The sequence below is a fragment of the Leguminivora glycinivorella genome, chromosome Z (assembly GCF_023078275.1).
Source record: "Leguminivora glycinivorella isolate SPB_JAAS2020 chromosome Z, LegGlyc_1.1, whole genome shotgun sequence".
In the NCBI taxonomy this organism is placed as follows: Eukaryota; Metazoa; Arthropoda; class Insecta; order Lepidoptera; family Tortricidae; genus Leguminivora; species Leguminivora glycinivorella.
The window spans coordinates 31,728,510-31,751,598 of NC_062998.1; the positions used below are offsets into that span (position 1 = coordinate 31,728,510).

At 36.3% G+C, this 23,089-nt stretch overlaps 1 protein-coding gene across 1 annotated transcript in view; it reads left to right on the forward strand.

Moving 5' to 3' along the window:
• The window catches only part of LOC125240453 (basement membrane-specific heparan sulfate proteoglycan core protein-like), a 205,089-nt gene that overhangs the window by 123,668 nt on the left and 58,332 nt on the right, over positions 1-23,089 (forward strand). The window contains 9 exon segments of the mRNA XM_048148348.1: positions 10,227-10,337; positions 10,420-10,536; positions 11,551-11,676; positions 12,467-12,580; positions 13,569-13,793; positions 14,131-14,256; positions 14,892-15,018; positions 16,342-16,448; positions 17,544-17,654. Of these exon segments, the coding sequence (XP_048004305.1) occupies positions 10,227-10,337; positions 10,420-10,536; positions 11,551-11,676; positions 12,467-12,580; positions 13,569-13,793; positions 14,131-14,256; positions 14,892-15,018; positions 16,342-16,448; positions 17,544-17,654 (1,164 nt within the window).

The window sequence follows — 23,089 nt, forward strand, 5'->3', positions numbered from 1 at the left end:
ATCAATTTCACAAACTTCGGTGGGATACCCGCTGTCCTAGTTAGGGTAAGCACTTTTCATGACCGGGTAAAAGAAAGTGGCCTGCTCACGAATCACGTTCGGGGACAATTTGGTAATGAGGGGAAGTCGGTGCCTGGCGCAACCTCTTCTACTTATTATTACACTGTTTAATTTATTTGTCGAATCCACCTCGTCTGAAACCTATTACGTTAGTGCTCGCGATGACATAGACGGCTACATATGGATGAGGTATACCGTGTTTAATGTCACTGTTACAGATAGTCCGATTTTTGTTTCACTATGTTATACAAGTGTACGTACGAAAATAAAACATTGACTTGACACATACCGTAGTGTAGTCTGAACCACAGTATAAAAAACGCATTTCAAAAGTGACTCTGATAGGTAGGAAGTATGTAGAAAAAAATATCGTGAACAATGCAGTTTTATCGATATTAAATAAATGTTTAATAAAGTGTATTCTAACGTCATAACCCATTAGTTTAGAATGTTTAAATATTGAAAAACTTAGACATGTAACTAGGTATAACGAGTTGTTCATTTATTACATGCTCGCTTACAGCGTGAGTGAAAAACTGCCTCTACTCAGGTTTTCATTGACCAACTGTAATTGCTGGGTCCACACAGTATGTTCATCCTCCTCTACGTTCAGTGTAGACGTGCCTCCGCCGAGGCAGGTTGCTACACGCCCCCCAAACACGTAAAATAGGGAGTGTTTTTTTTTAAATTTCAACCCTAACGTGTGATATATTGTTGGATAGATAAGTATTTAAAAATGAATAGGGGTTTTACGAAAATATTTTTTTTATATTGTTAATATTTTCGGAAATAATCGCTCCAAAAGTAAATAAAAAATGTTTTGGGTTTTGTAAATAATAATACACGCCATACCTCAATCATTTACAAAAATATAAGTCATAAAAAATATACTAGGCTTGTGCCGTTTCGTTCGTTGATCGGAGCGCTCCGATCTCGACTCAAGCCTAAAATATACCTACATGTACAATTGTACAGTCAACCAATTGGAACACTAGGCCACTTTACAACCATGTCAAAATGACAAGCAGTAAGAGTTTTCTTATAATCTGATTTATGATGTTACTATGACATAGTCCTATAGTGCCCTAGGGTTCCGATTGGTTGACTGTACCTATACCTATTAGGAAAAAGCACGATTAAATAAAATAAAAAAATGCCGCATCCAAGTAAAATAAACACACTTATGATAAATACGCGCCGCCGCAGGCCGCCTTCGTGCTGCCTTAGCTAACCTTGGCGTAGCTGATACTATGTCGTGCTTTTGTAGTTAGCCGATTAAACTTTTGCCGATTTCTCATAATAATTTTAATCATGTTGAAAAGCGGAAAGCTTTTTTACAGTTAGTTGAATATCTATTCTGAACGTGTAGGTAAATACAATGAAGATGTCATTGAAGTATTTAATACTTTATATTTGAATGAGTCTCGTCAATACGTGGTTGTGCCCGATATAATAAGTTATGAAAGAATATAAATAACAATATGGTCGGAAGAAACCGATACCCTTTGGTATCGCATAATTGAAGTGGGTCGACAACTGTGTGTTCGTTGCCGATAAAACAATCCAGTTTAACGGACACCAATGAAAACCACTGGCTTTAATGCATACGCATAACTTAGGTTAAATTGTTAGTGTTGATTTATATTTACCCATTTATATCATAACATTCATAATATATTATATAAGGGAGAGCCACTCTCTCATAACTAAGAACTAAATTCTTTGCTAAATAATTCCAGAAAAAGCAACATACAGGAACTATATTTTACATACTAAATAAAAAATATAGAATTTCTTACACAGATTGACGGAGTCCCACGGTTAGCTCATAATAAGTAATCACAGTTAGGAGTATTTTTTGCAACTGTTTTATAATTTTGAATAATCTCTACATATGTTTCAAACATAAAACTACCTATACATTAAATCAATTTATAAGTAGGTAAGTTAAACGGGTTAACATGTACTATAATATTTATATGAATTTGCCTGCGGCTTTGCTCGCGTTAGAAAGAGACAAAAAGTAGCCTATGTCACTCTCCATCCCTTCAACTATCTCCACTTAAAAAATCACGTCAATTCGTCGCTCCGTTTTGCCGTGAAAGACGGACAAACAAACAGACACACACACTTTCCCATTTATAATATTAGTATTAGTATGGTACCTATCCATACCTTACATATGATGTTAGTCTTCACCTCTTATGTTGCTCTTGAGTTGGTTTATTTGAATACATATACAAATTATTGCTAATATGAGCTGTTTACATAATTAATTAATAAGCCTTTACCACTAAACTTGTACTATATATATTGGCAGTTTGATCACTTCACAAATTGGTGTGAATTTGTAGCTAAATTATAGGAATGTAGCTGAAAGTTAGGCACATGTAAGGGTCGGCAAGGGTTCTATTACACCCTCCTCTCGTGGGTCGCGCCTCACGAAATGTCACCTCTGACTCAAGTGCCTACAGTTGCGCACAAAGTCTGCGAGAGGTGAATGATTGCGCCGTATAGGCGCGGGAGAATGAGGGACTATAAAAGTATTGAAATATTATTAAAACTGATTAAAAGTTTTAGTTTTGCAAGAAGACTTAAAGCCTCCGCCACACATAAGCGTAGCGTTAGCGGAGCGCAATGATAGCGGTGCGCCGGACGAACGCTCACGTTCCGCTCGCAATCCGCGCTCGTTAGATCCCGCCGGCGTCCGCTGGGCGCAACGCCAGCGTTCGTCCGGCGCACCGCTATCATTGCGCTCCGATAACGCTCCGCTGACGCTCCGCCTACGCTCTTAAAACGCGCATGTGTGGCCGAGCTTTAATTGTCGTTTAACCGTTCTTCACAATATTGAGCAAGTGAAATAATCTAATACCTACTGATTCACAAGTGTTTAGAACAGTGAAATTTTGATCACCAACGAAAGTTATAGAAATGTTGCTATCAAATGAAACAAAAAAATCTTCACCCAAAGCAACGCGAGGACATGACTAAAACTGTAAAACTTGATATTCAAAATCTCGACCAGTCAACATAAAAAAGTTAAATTTTTTTATCAAATTTCTTTGTTACACAAGTAAATATGTAAAATACAAACGAATATAAGGGAGCTGTTACTCATACCGGCTGGTATTGTTGATATTAAATGCAAAGACATTAGTTCCTGCACTAAATTGTATTTCAATTGTATTAATTAAAAACTTGCCATTCATACTGCGTTTGCTCGTATTTTTGTGAAAGCGCTTATCCTATTTTATGACGTGTACATGTTGTAATATCATAACAAATATATTTTTTTTATATACTACGTCGGTGGCAAACAAGCATACGGCCCGCCTGATGTAAAGCGGTCACAAAGCGGTTGATCTCCATTTTCTGGCTGAACAGTGATTGAATCATAAACACAAACCAAGACTCGGTGCGGTAATTTGTGGAAATGCAAACTAAGGGCCGACACAGACCTGCAAGTCCTGCAACCCACCTACAGTCCTGCGACTGAAATAGAAACTGCACGCCAACTGTTACATAGGTACTGTGCGTTTCCATACAAGTTGTATCGTGGTTGCGACCGGCCATTTAAAGAACCGTCCGTTCTAAATATTTTTTGTTATCATTTTCATGCAATCGACTTTTGTACAGTATGAGGGGTAACCACCTCAGAAAGCTTTTAATAAATATTGTTACCTTCTATTCTATCTACGTTCGGGACACGGAAACCTAATTTACGGGCGTACTTCGGTTCATATAACCAAAAGTTGAGTATGTTTTAGAGCTCACTTTACTTCTCCATTTTACACGTTTTTGTATTTATCGTCTGATTTTTTTGTTGGTTTTTACAGTGACATCGTATTTGTTGCTGATTTAGGTTGTTTTATTTATGTGTCGCTACGAAAATATTATAGGAAAATAGCCCGAATAGTAAAAAGTAACTACTTACTGTCGTGTCCAACTCCGTGTATAATTTATTTAAGTAAGTATATTTATATTACATAATCATATGTCAGTCCATGTAAATTGTGTGATTGTATGGATGAGGTGCAAAAGAGCACTATACTAATGGTGGATTGTATTAGGTACTGCACATTTGCACAATCTAGGAAAACTGTACGTATTCAAAGTGCAGTTAATCAAATGTATTCATGACTTTGCCTGCTTGTCAAAAAAACAGAAATTCATTTTCTCACCTTGCTCCGAATTCGGAAATACTTCTAGTATTCACAAAATAAAAATCAGGCTCATGGCGTATGTGAAAGTCACAACAATCGCTTTTTGTCTTGTTTTTGATCCAACGACAGCAATTTCCGAAAACAATCCTAAATATTGCAGTATATGTATGCAGGATTTTATTTTCCTACCTTACCTACCGTACCTTCTTTAACTACCAATTAAGGCAGTCACAGCGACGCAGGAGCTAAATATATTTTATTGATCATTTTATATCATTCAAAATATACTTAGGTGTGTACTCCCTACCTAGAGAAAAAATGTTTATACCAAATCTTCTCATAAAAAATTTAATTCGATACCACAGTTTTCTGACAACCCAACTTGTCAGAAAAACTATTTTCAGTATAAAAGTTCGTGTTGAGTCTTATATTTTACATTTTTTACCTCACGTTTGCTTTACTTATAGATACTTATTAAGATAATAATGGAGTGTTCCTTTTATAGCTTATCAAATTTTACATTTACTGATCTATATTTCTACTCGTAATTTAAATATATACATATAAACAGTGAGCCGGACGATTAGACATAAAAAAGAACAAAGTGTTTCGTTACTGTAATAGTTACCAAAATAATAATTTTGACACGAGAACTAATGAAAGCTTTTCCTTTAAAATATACTAAATTTGTAGAGACGTCGGTGTCTTATTGTTATTGCCGTTACACCGGCAATAACTATAATAATATTATGGGTTCATTGAAATGCATTCTAGCCGAGCCCTGCGCGTGCGCCCTAAATCGTTGCAAGTTTACGTCATTTTAGCTGAATGGCTAATAAGCACTATCTGAATAAAACCTTGGATGGCGTATTATTATTTAAAGAAGCTTACTTATACTCTAGTATTAACCATTGAAATAGTTAAAATTATTAGGTACTTACTATTAAACTATTCGTGTTCATATTATAATCTATCATTAAAGCAGTATAATAGTCGTATAATATTAATCGTTTTGCGATTGGAGGCTAAAGTATAAAATTAAAGTAGACATGCGCTATCGTGCACTTTATACAAAACAATGCAGTAGATACGTTCACATGATACAATGTTTGAAAAGTTATTAGCGCTTGTTTAGATAAACTGTTACTATCAAATGTTTTAGACTTTTGATAAAAATGGTAACAATTTGTCTACATCACTAAAAATATGTCATTAGCTTCTACAAATGCAGTACTCTATAATATATAATACTAGCTTTTACCCACGGCTTCGCTCGCGTTAGAAAGAGACAAAAAGTAGCCTATGTCACTTTCCATCCCTTCAACTATCTCTACTTAAAAAATCACATCAATTAGTCGCTCCGTTTTGCCGTGAAAGACAGACAAACAAACAGACACATACACTTTCCCATTTATACTATTACTTAGTATGGATTGGCCGAACTGGGCCTTACCGTGTACTCACTTCAATATTTTATATCGTCACTACTTTTAAAAAATTTCGTATCTCATGCTTCTCCGCAAAGTTAAAACGCAGTAAGTCTTTATGCATTCCATACCTACTTACTACAATTTTATTTTCATAGACAGACGAAGATAACTACAAGGTTTTTTTAAAGTAGTGACGATATGTAGGTATTTTTTCTAATTTTCTCCAAAATACCCATTCTAAATATGTATTAAGTTACAAATTCCAAAGTAGATATAGCCTGTGTAATGGCGTGGGACGAATACTCAAGGTGTTTAAGAAGTTCTCCAAAAAAGATGAGCAGTCGCTGTGCGGAGGTGGACTATTAAACACTTCACGAAATCTCGACCTCCCGTCAGAAGGCTAAGAGGAACTTTGCATCTTATATCGTGACATTAAAAACCCCAAATAAATGTAGTAATGTAAGTATTTCATTTTAATTACATATCCTTAACTACCCACAAATTCTCTTTTGTTTACCTACTGTTTTTATTTTTTCATATTAGATATTATGGTTTTAATGGTGACACATTAATTCAGACACTGAAAAAACTTTAATTTTACTGATAAATTTCGTATTCATCATCATGATTTCAGCCATTTATGGCCCTCCGCTGAGCTTTTAAGGAGTACGCCCAGTCCTGATGGCTATTTGACCCTTTTTAAAGTCTGTCTTATATGATTAAGTAGGGTCCAATTAACCGAAATAAAATATAACCATATTTTATGACGACCTAAAAATACCAAATAATGTTTTTAAAGTATACTTTTATGTAATCAGGCGAAAACAACACGATCATGTTAATCTATAGATTATCTGTGCATTAGGTCATTATATTCGAAAACAACATTTTCTGACTATTGAGTATGAGGCATAAAGTTCATTATGTCAGTGATTGTTTTGACATGAAGTATTAGTTCGAGTTCGATGACGTCACTATGACATCGCTGACAGCGTTTTCGGTGGCCAAAAAAATTACAGTTTTATTACACAAAATCTATAAATATTGTTTTTTTCTGCCAAATACTACACAAGACAACCATGTATTATGCCAAATTCGATATGAGTCTAGTAGCCTATTACTATGATGAAAGTACATATGACAAGTAACCAATTATACGTCCAGTTACATAATGATGCGAATTTCACTGATGTTCACATAATGTTTGGGTGTAGGATAATGGCCAAAAGCCGCAGCCGTTGGAAGGTGAAGTCGAGAACATTGTCTTGTTTAGCGCGCTGTGCTAAGTATATCACGTACTAGGCTCGTCTACGCGGTGGGCTGCGGAATCTTAAATACGAAAAGGTGTTTCTGAAAATGTTTATGCTTGGAAAAAGTGTAGATTTCCCTTGAAACGAGAGCATTATTTTTTATTGTCGATTTATGTTAAAGCACATGCACTGACTGTGAAAACGTGATCACACTTTACCCGTTTGACTGAAAGTACTTGTTTCGATATAAAATTTGATGAGCAAACGTGTAAAGTGAGAGTTGTACGGTGAGACATAAATGTAATGAAAATTCCGCATTGTTTTATAAACTAGTGCGTAATGAATGATAATCCGGCTGAGTTGTAAAAAGAAAGTGAATAAAAATACAATGATGTTATTTGATGAGATTGCGAGCGCTGGTGGCCTAGCGGTAATGGTGTGCGACTTACGATCCGTAGATCGCGGGTTCGAACCCCGGGTCGTACCTACCAATGAGTTTTTCGAAACTTATGTGCGAAATGTCATTTGATATTTGCCAGTCGCTTTTCAGTGAAGGAAAACATCGTGAGGAAACCGGACTAATTCCAATAAGGCCTAGTTACCCTTCGGGTTGGAAGGTCAGATGGCAGTCGCTTTCGTAAAACTAGTCCCTACGCCAAATTTTGGGATTAGTTGTCAAAGCGGACCCCAGGCTCCCATGAGCCGTGGCAAATGCCGGGATAACGCAAGGAGGATGATGATGTTATTTGATGAGATTGTTACCTTACTCGACATAACATAATACATTCAGTTAAGTGCACTTCAAATAAAGGTAATTGATATACAACATAAACATAAGTAACAACACAAAAACGTTCTGTGCCGTCTGGTGTATTCCACGTGTTCGACATTTGCTATGAAACAGTTGGGTGGTTTTTATATAAATTATCCATTTCTATCATAGAGGTATAAGTAAGGGAAGAGTGGTAACTCCATACATCACTCAATACGAGTTATTTGTATTGGCATAGTTAAGTGACATCTAGCGACAATCACGCGTCAATCACGCGTCAAATAGCGTGAATTATCAATACTTCTACTTGTCAATAGATGTCGCTACGAACGAAGTCTAATGCTGACCAATTTTTAGCTAATATTACTGTTTTCAATTCCTTCTGCTTGTAATATAAGTTGTAAACTGTTCTAATACTAAATTTTTGACAGGCAGGCAGACACTGTTGACACCTATGAAAATGAAAATGAAATGAAATGAAAATGAAATGAAATGAAATGAAATGAAAATGAAAATGAAATATTTATTTTTCAAGTAGGCATATTACAATGCGCATATGAACGTCAAATAAAGCTACGCCGGCTCTAACCCTACGCCTCAGCCTCGAGAAGATTTCAGTCCCCCCTCAGTTGGGAGGGGGATATCCACTATGGGACCGGCAAGAAACTCGGCGGGCAACTTCTTTTCAAAACATTACATCTTATAATTAACATGCATTAAATAACAACATACAATTTAACATGCAAAAGTATTCATCAAAGAATATGAACAGACTAGGTACTCTATGGAAATCAATTTCAATAAATTATATTATTGCTTAATTATACGTCGTTCTTCTTCAGAGAAAACATATCAAATTGTCATAGAAGAAAAAGATAATATGAATCTCAATATCATTAAATATGTAATTTACCTACACAACATAAAATATAAAATATTTGATGTATCGAGCACCGATGTACCTAGTATCGAGTAGTACTGATAATTCACGCTATTTGACTCGTGATTGTCGCTAGATGTCACTTAACTATGCCTATACAAATAACTCGCATTTACTGACGTATGTAGTAACTCTTCCCTTGCTTATTCCTCTATGTTTCTATGAATGAGTGATATCGTCACTACTTTGAAAAAATCTCGTATCTCACGATGCTCCTCAAAGTTAAAACGCAGTAAGTCTATATGCATTCCATACATACTTACTACAATTTTCTTTTCATTGACAGACGAAGATACAAGTTTTTTTTAAAGTAGTGATGATATACAAATGACTAATGACACCCACATTGCTGAGGGGGCCGATTTTTGAGTCTCACGGCGTTCGAATTCAGAAAATTGTCACTGAAAATAATAGGCAATTCACCGTTTTCAACCGGTATTTTAGTGACAGTGAGACTCAAAAATCGGCCCCCTGTTCAAAATTATGAAAAGTTAACTTAAGGCAGCTAGGGACCGACAGTAAAGTATTATGCAACTCCACTGCAACTCACATACCTATATCTTCTTTTTAATCGGACCTTAAAGAGGCTTAGTGACAGACAATGGAGATAAATAGATTGACGTTTAACGTCGAAATCATCAATACCGGCCCACGCGTTTGATCTCTAGAAAGTCACTTACGGAGAAACATACAACACATAGACAGATTGAAAGAATAGCTATTATATTATTAGCCTTCTTTGCGTTGCACATTTTATTAAGAGGAGCTTGATGATATATATACTGAAAAATTCCGAACATAATGGGATGTAAAAACGACCTGTAATAACTTCTTTTGTGTTAAAATTATTTAATATTAATCAATCAATCAAAGGTTGCAACAAACCAAAGGTATAGGTCAATCTAAACGAGTCGGTCTATTTTTTGTTAATTTTTCCGAATATAGCTTTTCTTTTAGACTTTATCTTTTGCCGATTTTGCGGAATTATGTCTGAATTGAACAATTCTGTGACACGTAGCGCCATCTCTGTTTAGTTAATACAGTACACCGCGTATGTTACTTGCAATGCGATGGTTCTAGGCTAGAGGCACAGAAAGAGAGAAACGGATACGGACTCACGTTACCTCAGTTGGGTTGGGCGTCTGTCGCATGTCGGTGCCTCGGCTTATTGGTGTACAGTATTGTTTGTAGATGGCGCTTTATTATAAAATTTTAGTTGGATATAAGAGTGTTAAATAAAACAAAATATTATGTCATTCCCTTTGTTCCTTCATTTTTTTTTATTTGAAACTAGCTTTTTCCCGCGGCTTCGCTCGCGTTAGAAAGAGACAAAAAGTAGCCTATTGTCACTCTCCATTCCATTAACTATCTCCACTTAAAAAATCACGTCAATTCGTCGCTCCGTTTTGCTGTGAAAGACGGACAAACAAACAGACACACACACTTTCCCATTTATAATATTAGTGTGGATTGTTACTTTGTTGTTTTCTAATACCTAAAATTAGTTTGTGACAAGTTTTCATATTACTTTATTGTCATAGGAAGATATGGATTTACTTACACAACAATGTTTTATGAATATTATAAGCATTTTTGTATACTTGTCCACAGAAACATGCGGTGCCAACGACTTCCGCTGCAACAACGGCAAATGTATACCTGCCTCGAGTCGGTGCAATAGCGTAGTGGACTGTCCGGACCATGAAGACGAAGTCGGTTGCGGTAAGTTAGTCTATTAACACAAGTCGCTCTTGTCGTTGTGCCTTCAATTAAATATTACGTCTATTCGATTAATATCGTACAGACTGCAAACACGGCGGCTTCCAATGCCGGGACAGCAACCTATGCATTGAAGAACGAAAACGATGCGACGGTGTAGAACACTGCAACGATGGATCTGACGAAATAAACTGTCCCGCAGGTAAGAAAAATGTCATCAAGATTTTAGTGAGTCATATTCAGAGTACCTGACTGTTGCTAAACTAATGTTCGTTTCCTTATGCTTCATTTTGGATTGAAACGGTAAGTATCTCGTATATTCGCATGGTCTGGTCACCACGTGTGCCCGGACAGCGGAAGGTTTCGCTGCCAAGATGGAACTTGCATATCAATGCTTCTGCGCTGCGATGGCTTCAAAGACTGTGCAGGCGACGGCAGTGACGAGATGGGTTGTCGTAAGTATTCACCTATTGAATAGACGTGTAAATGTTTTGAATATGATATATCAAATGTGGAGGGACTGATATATTATGTTTATTTGAAAAAGCATGCACGGCAAACCAATGGCAGTGCGATTATGGAAACTGCATTAAGCGCAGCCAACGCTGCAATGGCCGCGTGGACTGCCCCTCCGACCGATCCGACGAACGCAACTGTCTGGGTAACCGTCCACCGAACTAAAATGCTTGCTTAGCTGTAGCTGGCAAAATGCACCAATAGATATCTCGTCCGAGTTTGGCGAGACTTTAGTTCGGCACATTGTATTTTGATTATATTTTACTGTTTAAAACGTAATTTTATTGCAAATGCTCTCATTATTATTTATGTAGCATAAATTACAAAAATAATTACATTTCAATGTCATTTGCTTCATTGATTAAAAGTCATGAGCCATATTTCACTTATTTAATAATTTCACAATATCATTTCATAGTTAATATAGCATGCTGTACAAATATGAATTTTGCTAGCACTCACATTAAATAACGAATATTATCGAAATATTATTCGTCAGTATGAAAAGTAATGCAAAATACTAGCATATATTATGTTCTACTATTCTTTTTCCACTAGTTTCAACTATCACATAACTATTTAGTAAATACATAGTTTTTTTTAATGATAATATCTTGCCGTGCCATTTATTATGTTATGTAATGTGTGTGCTTATCAATCACCTCACATTTTAAATTTTGCATGTTTATTTTAATATTAGCTTTGCCGCCGACGACATCACACGGGTACTTTATGTGCAAAGACGGAACGTATATACTGCAAAGCCAAAGGTGCAACAGAAATTACGATTGCCCTCCAGGAGACTATTCCGACGAAGTGAATTGTCGTAAGTTTATTCAGTCTAAAGTTTTTGGTTTTGTTTTCTTGTCTTCTGTCTTTTTCGTCTATTTTCTTCGTTTGTTTAGTTCTTCTTCTAGTTTAAATTACTACTAGGTACTAATTTTCAACTTGTTCAATCTATTTACAATACTTTCGTTAATGTATAGTGTATTTTTTTAAATTTTATTTCTATTTATTGATCGATTGTGTTCTTTGCACATATCTACTCATTAACTCCCTAAGAATATACCCAAGTTCTCGACGTAGCTACTAAAACGTTACTTTAATATGTACTACCGCCGAGAGTAAAAGGAGAAAATCAAAGTTTCATTCAATTGATACCACTTAGCTTTTGTATTATCATATTTACTATGTTAAATATACTATGCAACCAATAATAAAATATAATTAATTCAGCAGGCGTTAATATATTTTTTTTTCTGGATTAATACCAATGCCAATTATGTTTCTTTAGTTATCTACACACTGTTCATAATAACTTTAGAAACAATTTCTTTATTCTGACCCTACCCAAATTTGTCATATTTCTCCATCTTACGTTTTAACTTGTTTTTAGTTAGTTAAAATTATATTGGTACTATAGACTAATAAAACTTAACAAAAGCACATTGAGCTCGTGACCATTAATTTCAATAAACCGGTTGCCCCCTAACCAAACGATAAAGCAAAGAGGTCTCTGCGTCCTGGACGCAAGGTCTGGTCGCTCGTCCCGTCCTCTTCGTTATACCGTTGACCAGGGCCACCATGTATAAGACGAGATTTGTTTTACCCGTCAGCATGTGGTGAAGGCGACTTCAAATGTGACAATGGCTACTGCATCCCGGCATCTAAGCATTGTGACAGAACGCATGACTGTCAGGACCGTTCTGATGAACGCGGTTGCACATATGGTTTGCCTTTTAAAATTTTCATTTTTTTTTAAATACGTTTTAACTTCGTACACATTGATGTACGAATAATTTGTTTATTGTCAAGAGGTGATGGTTGGGAAGTAACGTTTGAGAACTCTAAAGTGTAGTCTTTGAATTTGTGTTCCGATTTTTTATAATTTAATTTACAAATATCCTGTCGTTTTTATTTTAAACACTTTATTAACCTAATTTATTGCCGCTGTATATGAAACGGTGAATTAAGTTCAGCAAAATTTCTGATAGAAAATCGTTTGATGCATCTATGTAATTGCAACAGTTTAATGGAGACCGGGTTAATCCTAGAATAAGTATGACGCATATTGTAATATTTGTAATGGCCTACATTATATACTGAGGCCGTGGTGAAAAGGGGTATGTCTCGCGCAGCTAAGCTCAGCTCTAGTGTGATGTGCTTATGTGGAAGCTACATCCTTAAATTAGTATTTAAGCCTGAGCCATGCGAGACATACCCCTTTATCTAGGGCCACAGTATTCTTATTAGATATTGGTCGAGGATACTTGACGTACATTAAAGCACACCGTATGGCATGTATAAAAGCGGTCAGAAAATTTGCTCTTCCACAGTTCCCCGTTGTTTAAAAGCTTTGCCTGCTAAAACTAACTATTACCTCTAACAGTTTTTTGTAACATTTTTTTTTTGAATTATTAATTGCGATGTGTTATGTTGCTTGGACTAAGAAACAGAGATATATCAAGTAAAAATTGTGTTTGTTATCTATTTTGACCTTAGATAACACAACGTTATGTAAAAGTACCGAATCTCATTCATATGCGTAGGTAATATCGAACATAATGATAATTTTATATGTCCATGGAACATATGCTGATTTATTTTTTTATACCCATAATACCTAATATAGTGTCATAAGTCAGAAATATATACTTATTTTTGGTACTTATTTCCGGCTCGTGGAGGGTTGTGGTTTAAGCAATTAAATTATGACAGGCACAATATGCATGGCTTATGAATATAAATGCTCGAGCGGCCAGTGCGTGGTCGCCGAGGCGCAGTGCAACGGGACGGCCGAGTGCGCCGACGGCTCCGACGAGCGGAACTGCCCTGGTTGCAAAAGGGACCAGTTCCAGTGCAGGGACGGCACCTGTCTCAACGTCGCATTGCGATGCAACGCTAAAAGAGATTGCCCTGGCGGTGAGGACGAGCTCCACTGCGGTAAGTATTGGACGATTCCCGTAGGCAAGTTACAGCGTCAATGATTGGCATGTGCATGTACACTCTTTAATTATATCACTGCACGGCATGTTACTCTTAAAAATCACTTCATTAAACAATATTAAGATAAATTTAGTTTTTAGAAGTCAAGGGAATAATGTTGTTTTGTTTTTTATTTGAATTAGACGTTACAGTTTGAAAGTTCATAGTGAACTGGAATCTTATCCGTTAAATGCTTTGTCCGTGTACCTATAGCCTTTTAAATTTGGAACAAGCAATTAGATGTGGCATAAAAAGGTGTTCAAGTAAGAGCTGATCAGGATACCGTGTGTTACAGGGCCGCAGCAATGTCCGGCGGACCAGTTCACGTGCGCGCCTCAGTCGCAGGTGCGGTGCGCGACGCACTGCGATGACGTAGCCGAATGCGATTCGGGCGAAGACGAACTCGACTGTCCATCATCTGGTACTTTTTAATTCATTCCTCCACTGCATACGCAACGACTGATTATTATATCAAGATTCAGAATAAATAAATTCTCCTCTCTTAAGGGACCCATTGACGATCGACCCGCCGAAGAACTTACAGGCACATTATTGTCCCGTGGTCTGATCGTCAGTGGGTTACCTTGATAAAATACATTAAAGCTATTGTTTTAACCATGGCTTATTAAATATCTTTATTTTCATGGAAAAATCTAACGTACATACCAAAAACATAATGACCTAATGACAATCTAATCCACTGTTATTCTGAATTCTTGAAAAAAGTAATACTTACACCGTTGCCGAATCCTTATTTATAGTACAAGCTTCCTACATAATTATGTATAAAAATACCTATATTTTATACTAGAATAATATTTTTTGTTATATCAATATTATTTTTTTATTAAATTTATTGTGATTTTCTGATATCATAATAATATGACAGCGTAAATATTTCTGCCGCAACAGCGAAAGTAATATAAATGTGCCAAAAGAAGCTCTATAGCGCTATGTATTTATTTTGCTATGCTGTGTGATATTTAATGTACGCCATGCAAAATAGTACAGTGTTATTGATAGTGGCCTGTTTATAATAGTGTGTTATTGTTAAAGAGCCGTGCGAGCACGAGTGCGACGGGAAGTGCCTGGATCCGGCGCAGATCTGCGACGGCGTACAGGACTGTTCCGACGGCGGCGACGAGTACTTCTGCAACAACTGCGAGGGGCCTGACAACTTCAGGTATACCACACGACAGGATATAGAAGAGAACGACGGGCGCCGCCGTGGTGGAGTGGCGTAGGGGTTCATGGCGTTAGCCCGGATCCCCTCTAGCGACCCACCGTACAAAAATTTTGCTAATCAAGTTTGAATCAATGGTACTAGAAAAGAGGGCTGAATTTCTTTTGTTTGAAAATCGAACGAATCAAAACAAAAGCAACTCAATTCCATTTAACGTAGGTTCAAATTTCATCGTAAGTATTTTGTCCTAGTATTAGGACACTGAACTCCAGGAGGTTAAAAGATGCTGGTTCGAATTTGGCCTTCACCGCTGGAGGTGTCCGTCGATTCTTCTTTAATATATGGCATCTTATAACAGTTTGAAACATTGCATAGCTCTATAGTCCGTGTTATTTATAAAGAATTCTTAATAATAATAACCAATAGGACTCAACACGTCCATCTTTATGAATGACACGAGCTACAACTTTTTTAAATTCTGAATCACCAATCCACTAACACGTTTTATTGTTCGATTAATAATGTTTTAGTTGACAACTTGTAATCCAAGAAATAAGAACACCAGGCATAGCCGTCAATACAAATGTTTTTGTCAAGCAATATTAAAATACATCTTCTGTGTAATTAGATGTAATTTATTTGTTTTTAATCCGAGCTGTTTTAACCATGCTCGTATCAAGAATACATAATCCCATTTATGTTTATGTAGAAATAGATATTAATTTGTCATTAGCGAAAGAAGCGTGGCTTTAGCGAATGTTCACCAAATGTTAATTAATGTATCTGCGCGAATAGACATTTTATATTATTTATTCTTATTTAATTAATTACCTAAGATAGTATTAGTTAGATATTATAGACTGTTATAGAGAATAATATTATTTTGTACCATGACTAATAATTAATAGACAATTATTTAGGTATAAGACTTACAACAATATTAATTGTAAATTAAAATAGATATCATACACGAACGAAAAAACGACAAAGCCCACTGGTGGCAGAGCTGAGAATCGAATCCGAGTCTTCAGCTTACGCGGCTAACGTCCTAACCACTAGACCACCCGCCCGACGTGGTCCCGCCGAAATTTCTCTAGTGTATGTTATCTCTAATAAGGCTAGGCGCCTTTTTGACCAACTCTTGTGCTTGCACCTCCTTTATGACTCCTTTTAGAGGATTAGGTCTTTCGTGTATGATATCTATTTCAATTTATAATTGAAATATAGTAGTGTGGCTACTTGAAAAAAATAACAAATCAAAAAATATTCAATAAAATAATTTGATTTGTTCCCTAGTTGTAAAGATTGATTGTTTTTGTTTAGGTGTAAGAGCGGTGAGTGTGTGCACAAAAATGTGCGCTGCAATGGCTTGCCCGACTGTGAGGACGCGAGCGACGAAGAGGACTGCCACATCATCATGACACCATCGGGTAAGTTTGTACAGATAATAATAAGAAAAACTTTTCCTTCGTATTTTTCCGGAAACGTTCGTATTTGTCATGATAGTTCAGACAATGTCAGTTACGTCTTGTACTGAGACTGACTGAAATAGAAAAACGATCGTACGTTTCCGCAAAAATACAAGGGAAAATCTTTTCGCACTAAATCTGTATGTCACTTGACGGTACCACAGTATAAGGACGACTCAGTAGTTAACTCTCGACTCAGTACAGTACCTACTGCGTTAGAAAACACGTGGTTGAACAAAATCCCTATAAAATGTTACTGGACTTCGTCCAAAGTAAGATGTTATTATCTAATACTATTAACCTATAAGCAAAGACATATATAACTCCGTATAGGCAGATAAAGTCTAAGAAATAATGTACCTCGGTACCATACAGAAAAAGGTACGGTGGCCTAGATGGCATTACACCTTCGGAGTACGCTCAGCTAGATGGTGCTTATATTAATATTTGACAATTAACACATACCAAGCTAACAATATGGAACAAATTGTCAAAATTGAGGTTCAAAAGTTTTAAGCCTGTGTCAAGATATGGCAGTCTATTATGCACTGTGATTACATATTTTACTTCAACAGTAACTCTATATTACTCGATCCTCTTTGCCTATAAGTATTATTTATAACAACACGTCATATCAGTCAGAAAACATAAAAATATGATTACTTATACATATTATTTTTATCCACGTTAATCAAATCCGCTTGCATGTGTAGCGTACGTACACGATGCGTTTGTGTGCACACCGCGCGGCGTACATTTGTTACTGGTTTTATACTGTGACGATACTGTCAGCGGCGAATAGTCAGACCCAGGCCATACAGCCAGGCCCCGTAGCCGAATGGCATTTCTGCGACGCGAAACGCCACCGAAACGCCGCAGAAATGTCCTTGTCGCGCCCTGTCTGTCAGGCCCTGTCGCGCCAATACGCAAGAGCGATAGAGACAGATAACTACGAAAGAGATATTATCGTGAGCGTTTCGTGAGCGTTTGTGCATTCGTCTACGCACACAGGTCAAAAACACTTTCTTCTACTAATTAAAAAACTGTATTTTACAGAGAAATGTACCGACACCCAGTTCCAGTGCAATAACGGCGTCTGCATTGACATCGACTTCTACTGCGACAGTAACCCTGATTGCACCGATGGTTCTGACGAGGAGAACTGCCGTAAGTAATTTTGTATGGAATTGGATATTGATAAGAAAGGAGAAGTGTACATTCACTTACGTATCGAGTTTTTTGTGGCAATAAGACACTCGCAATTTCAATAGTGACGAAGGCGAAACACATTTTTTTTTCTACTCCAGCACTTAAATCTGTCAATTAGATTATTGGGCATTTCTCAGGAGGCGCGTTTTTACGTGTCCGGGGCAAAAAACGTCAGAACGGACTGTTCTAAAAATCTGAATTAAATCAGGCATAATCTTTAGCCTCTGTTCTATTTTGTACACTATAACATTATTTATTTATTATTTGTATAATATGAGTAATAAAATATTAAATGCGAAAAATGACCGTCGGTGGGCGTGTCCCGCACCCAGAATTTCCAAAGCAAAAAATCGTAACTCAAGACAAACAAACAAACAAAGCATTTATTGCAAACATATTACAAACATATAACATGTGGGAGTAATATGACCCTGCAAGGGCGCAGCAATCTTACAACTACTGAATAGTAGGTATATAAATAAATTACAAATTAGGTTTTACAAGTTATTAATAATACTTTTAGCTACTTAATTTTGTCATAATAGGTAATTAAACAGTCTGTCATCAAAAAACTCTTGCAATGTATAAAAGGTTTTGCTTATTAGATATGTGGTAAGGGATTTTTTGAATAATTTAATACTGTCTATTTGTTTTTCAGATTGAGGAAATTTATTAAAGATTTTTTCCCCTCACTAGCTCGGAAACACGTGTTTTGTCCTTTAATACCAGCGGGTAAAAACGCATTTTATCCACTAGTGGGTAAAGTAATAAAGTCAAATAAACTGCTTCAAAATTGATAAAAGCAGGTGAATCTGGTAATAAAGATGATTTACCACCTGTGGAACTACTGGAAGCAGTGATAAACGCATTTTTTTGCCTTGTGTTTTCCTCGCTATAGTGAGGGGAAAAGTTTTGTGTTACACTCGGGTGCAAATGTATTTTACTTCTCGTGTGTTAAAAAACTCGCAAGTTCAGGATTCTACTCTCGAACCACTCGCTTCGCTCGTGGTTCAACTATAGAATCCTTACACTCGCTCGTTTTTCAATTCCACACTCGGCGTTAAAATACAACTTTGCCCCCTTGTATAACAAATAACTATTATGTACATCATATGTGGTCCGGAGTGACATATTTTTAAAGTAGATGTGGGCAGTGAAAGGTGGTTATTTTGGCGGAGGTTTAATGGTTTGGCATGTCGGTCTTTTGCTAAAAGGAAGAAAGAGCTGTTTAGTTTCACGAAAGTGCAGACTTCAAAGATGTACAAAGAGATAGATATTCACGTATAAGGTATTAGTTAACCTATCATATTTTCTGTATCAAAATAATATGTTAGCTAAACTCACCGACTACCGAGTAAAGACAAATTTACCATATGTCCCGGGCTAGTGACTGATTTCGGTGTAATTTTATGACATGACAGTACTCTTACAAATTAGTAAATCAGGGACACAAAGGCATTAAAAAAGTATGTTTTAGCTATGTTTTAACTATTCAGTGTAGAGGAGATGAAGTACCGTTTTATAAAGGGGACTTTTTGAAGGTTTCTCAGTCGTTCGCTGGGTTTGGTCCCATGTTTTTTAACATTCGGTGGATCAATTTTACCCACAGTTTAGGTGCATTTGTCGTTATGTAAAGTACTAATAAATCCTTGAAAGTATGTTATTACGTCATTATGACATCTCCTCTATATCATGCATGCTATTGCAGTTATCTCCAAAAAAGCTATAAAATTTGATATCAGTGGAGTTGATTTCCGTGGTTTCGGTGATTTTTTGACCACCGATATTACCATGTTAAATTTAGTAAAATTGCGCGATTATGAGCCTTTTTACATGACCTGTCATCGAATTAAAATGGAAAGAATCAGTAAATTGAATAATAAGTTATATATTAAGTTGAAATGTGGAATAATGTGTAAAAAATTTAATTCGGTGGGGCAAATTGATTACAGTGCCCATACATAATTTCGGTGATTTTAAAATGTCAGATTTCTTACAAACTATAAGGTTTTAATGGAGGCCTCCACCACCAATATTTTTTTATATTTAAGCTAGATTTTATTAAATTGACTGACATATCAATAAAGTAGTAAATAAAAATCACCACCGAAATCAGGCACCGAACGTCATCCCTGAGAATCGCCCTATTGTCTTAATTAACTTCATTTGAGTAACGATAAGAAAGTCTATTTGTCTATAGGTTCATATGATAACTGCTGAGCAGTAATCATATAAATATAGGAGTTCTGTTATTTTTTTTTAAAAGCATAACTTCCATTTAACAGGTTTGTTTTCAATTGCAGTAATAAGTAGCTTATTAAAAATAGTTAATATTTTTGTTCATATCATAATTTAAATCAAGATGAAAAAATATACTGAAATGCGTTTTATATATTAGATATTGCAAAACAAAGGTAAAAACCATAATCCATACTAATATTATAAATGGGAAAGTGTGTGTGTGTCTGTTTGTTTGTCCGTCCTTCACTGCAAAACAGAGCGACGAATTGTCGTGATTTTTTTAATGGAGATAGTTGAAGGGACGGATAGTGACATAGGCTACTTTTTGTCTCTTTCTATCGCGACGAGCGAAGCCGCGGGCAAAAGCTAGTAAGGTATGACACGAATTGCGATTTACCTTAAAAGCCGATTGCCACTTAATACAAGTAGCACCGTATCCGTTTAATTCTACACACTTAAGAGATAAAGAAATACACAGCTCTATGATATATTATGAAACAGGGGGGCGATTTTTGAATCTCGCATACGGGATTTTGTCACTAAAATACCGGTTGAAAACGGTGACTTGCTTATTATTTTCAGTGACAATTTTCTGAATTCGACCGCGTGAGACTCAAAAATCGGCCCGCAGGTTCAGATATTTTTGTTTGCATGAGTTTGTATATATCAACGAACTCGACTGTAACTACTGTAACAACAGTACACAGTTTTACTGTAAAAATAATGGGTTTTCGATACATGTTGCATTATGCCTGCTCATTTTTTTTATAGAATTTCATATTTATCAATTACCTATATTAACAGAGAGTTACTCATTAGATACTACTATTGACATTACGACAGTCTTATGTAACCACAAACAATTCAATTCCTTCATTTAAGGGTGGTGATACCTTCTCTCCTTTTATAATAATTAGTATTGACGTAAGGCAAGTTTTGTACATGTGTTCACGTGGGCAATGTGTGTGAATTGTGAATACGAATGACTTAGGGTCTAGTCACTTATGATTTTTTCTCCCTTTAGCGTAAGTGTTTTTGGGTGTCAAGGATCTGCGGGCCGATTTTTGAGTCTCACGCGTTCGAATTCAGAAAATTGACACTGAAAATAATAAGCAAGTCACCGTTTTCAACCGGTATTTTAGTGAGAAAATCCCGTATGCGAGATTCAAAAATCGCCCTCCTGAACTATCATGTTTTGAATTTCAAACCTTTTTTTATGGTTCCGTAGTCAACTAGGAACCCTTATAGTTTCGCCATGTCTGTGTGTCCGTCCGTCCGTCCGTCCGTCCGCGGATAATCTCAGTAACCGTTAGCACTAGAAAGCTGAAATTTGGTACCAATATGTATATCAGTCACGCCAACAAAGTGCAAAAATAAAAAATGGAAAAAAAATGTTTTATTAGGGTACCCCCCCTACATGTAAAGTGGGGGCTGATATTTTTTTTTCATTTCAACCCCAACGTTTGATATTTTGTTGGATAGATATTTAAAAATCAATAAGGGTTTACTAAAATCGTTTTTTGATAATATTAATATTTTCGGAAATAATCGCTCCTAAAGGAAAAAAAAGTGTGTGTGTCCCCCCCCCTCTAACTTTTGAACCATATGTTTAAAAAATATGAAAAAAATCACAAAAGTAGAACATTATAAAGACTTTCTAGGAAAATTGTTTTGAACCTGATAGGTTCAGTAGTTTTTGAGAAAAATACGGAAAACTACGGAACCCTACACTGAGCGTGGCCCGACACGCTCTTGGCCGGTTTTATAAAATAATAGTCGATGTGTAATATGCCTATTTTTAGAAGCATTCACATGTCTTGAAATAATTTTAATACCCTATACTTAAATACTACGAATCTTACCAACTTTATGGCCTACGTAAGGCTACGGTACCATTTTTTTTTCTATTTTCTCCCTGGTTTTAAATTGTTACTTATACATAAGCAAAAAGCAGTTTTTATTTCTTACCCTTCAAACGTAAATATTTTTAAATAATTATCGTTCACATGTGGTACTTGCCTTGGTCAATACTGTTATATTAATTATATAAGTACTTATATTAAATTTTAATTTCTAATCTAACATTATACAGGAGCAAATTTCAAACACATAGATGCACAAATGCACTGTCAACGCTTGTAAATCAATTCAGCACTAATATTTGTATATTCTAACTTACGCACATATTGGCTATAAATGGCACAACTGACGAAAACGCACATTGCACAAAATTAGTATTTTTCACGTTTATGTACCAGTTTAGAGCTGTTTCACAATATTCTCTATATATATGTATAGCATGATGCTGTTCAACTAATGTCGTTAAATGATCGTCAGTTATTATTTAGCGAATGCACTTAGACAACAATGATTTGGGTCCATCTTACCGTTCCGTAAGTTTAACGTAGGTAACTTTTTTCAAAGAATTTAATATCTACATGGGATAAGCGTATATTATAAATAATTAAATAAATTGTAGCTACCGTAGCCTGAAGTCCTGAAACGGTACCTAATAAATATGTAAATATTTAGATACAGTCAGCAGTGCTATTCTCTTAGCACCTTCGCACACAAACTTCTGCAGGCGCGCACTTTTCTCTGCCATGTATATTAGGGAATCACCATCGTTAAGGCCACTAAAAGTCAGTGGCGAGCCATCGCCGTTTGTTAGGCGTCGAGTAGTCCCCGTCAAAGCGTTCGATAATTTTTATCGTACCTTTGGGAAGTTCCGTAGACCCGGTGTGTGACGTTAATGTCTGTTAGTTAACAGTTGTGGTTGACGCAACTGGCCCTAAGTGTCGGTGGTACGTAATGCGCAGACTGGGCGGCGGCACGGCCCTCGCGCTCCCCGGCGCCCGACGCCGCGTGCCACGAATCACAATTCACATGTTACAATGGGCGCTGCATTCCTCACTTGCAGCGGTGTGACAATGTCTATGACTGTTCCGACTTCTCCGATGAACAGAACTGTTACAATTCCGGTATTAACAACATATAATGGAATGCTGAATGCGTGTTGAAACATCCAGAGTGTTTCGGTACTCCCATAATACCTATTTTTTTAGATCCTACTTTAAAATAGTGATTGATGGATGATTTCTTGGTTAATAGTTATTTTTTAGCTTGATTGTATTTAGGTATTAATTAGAAGC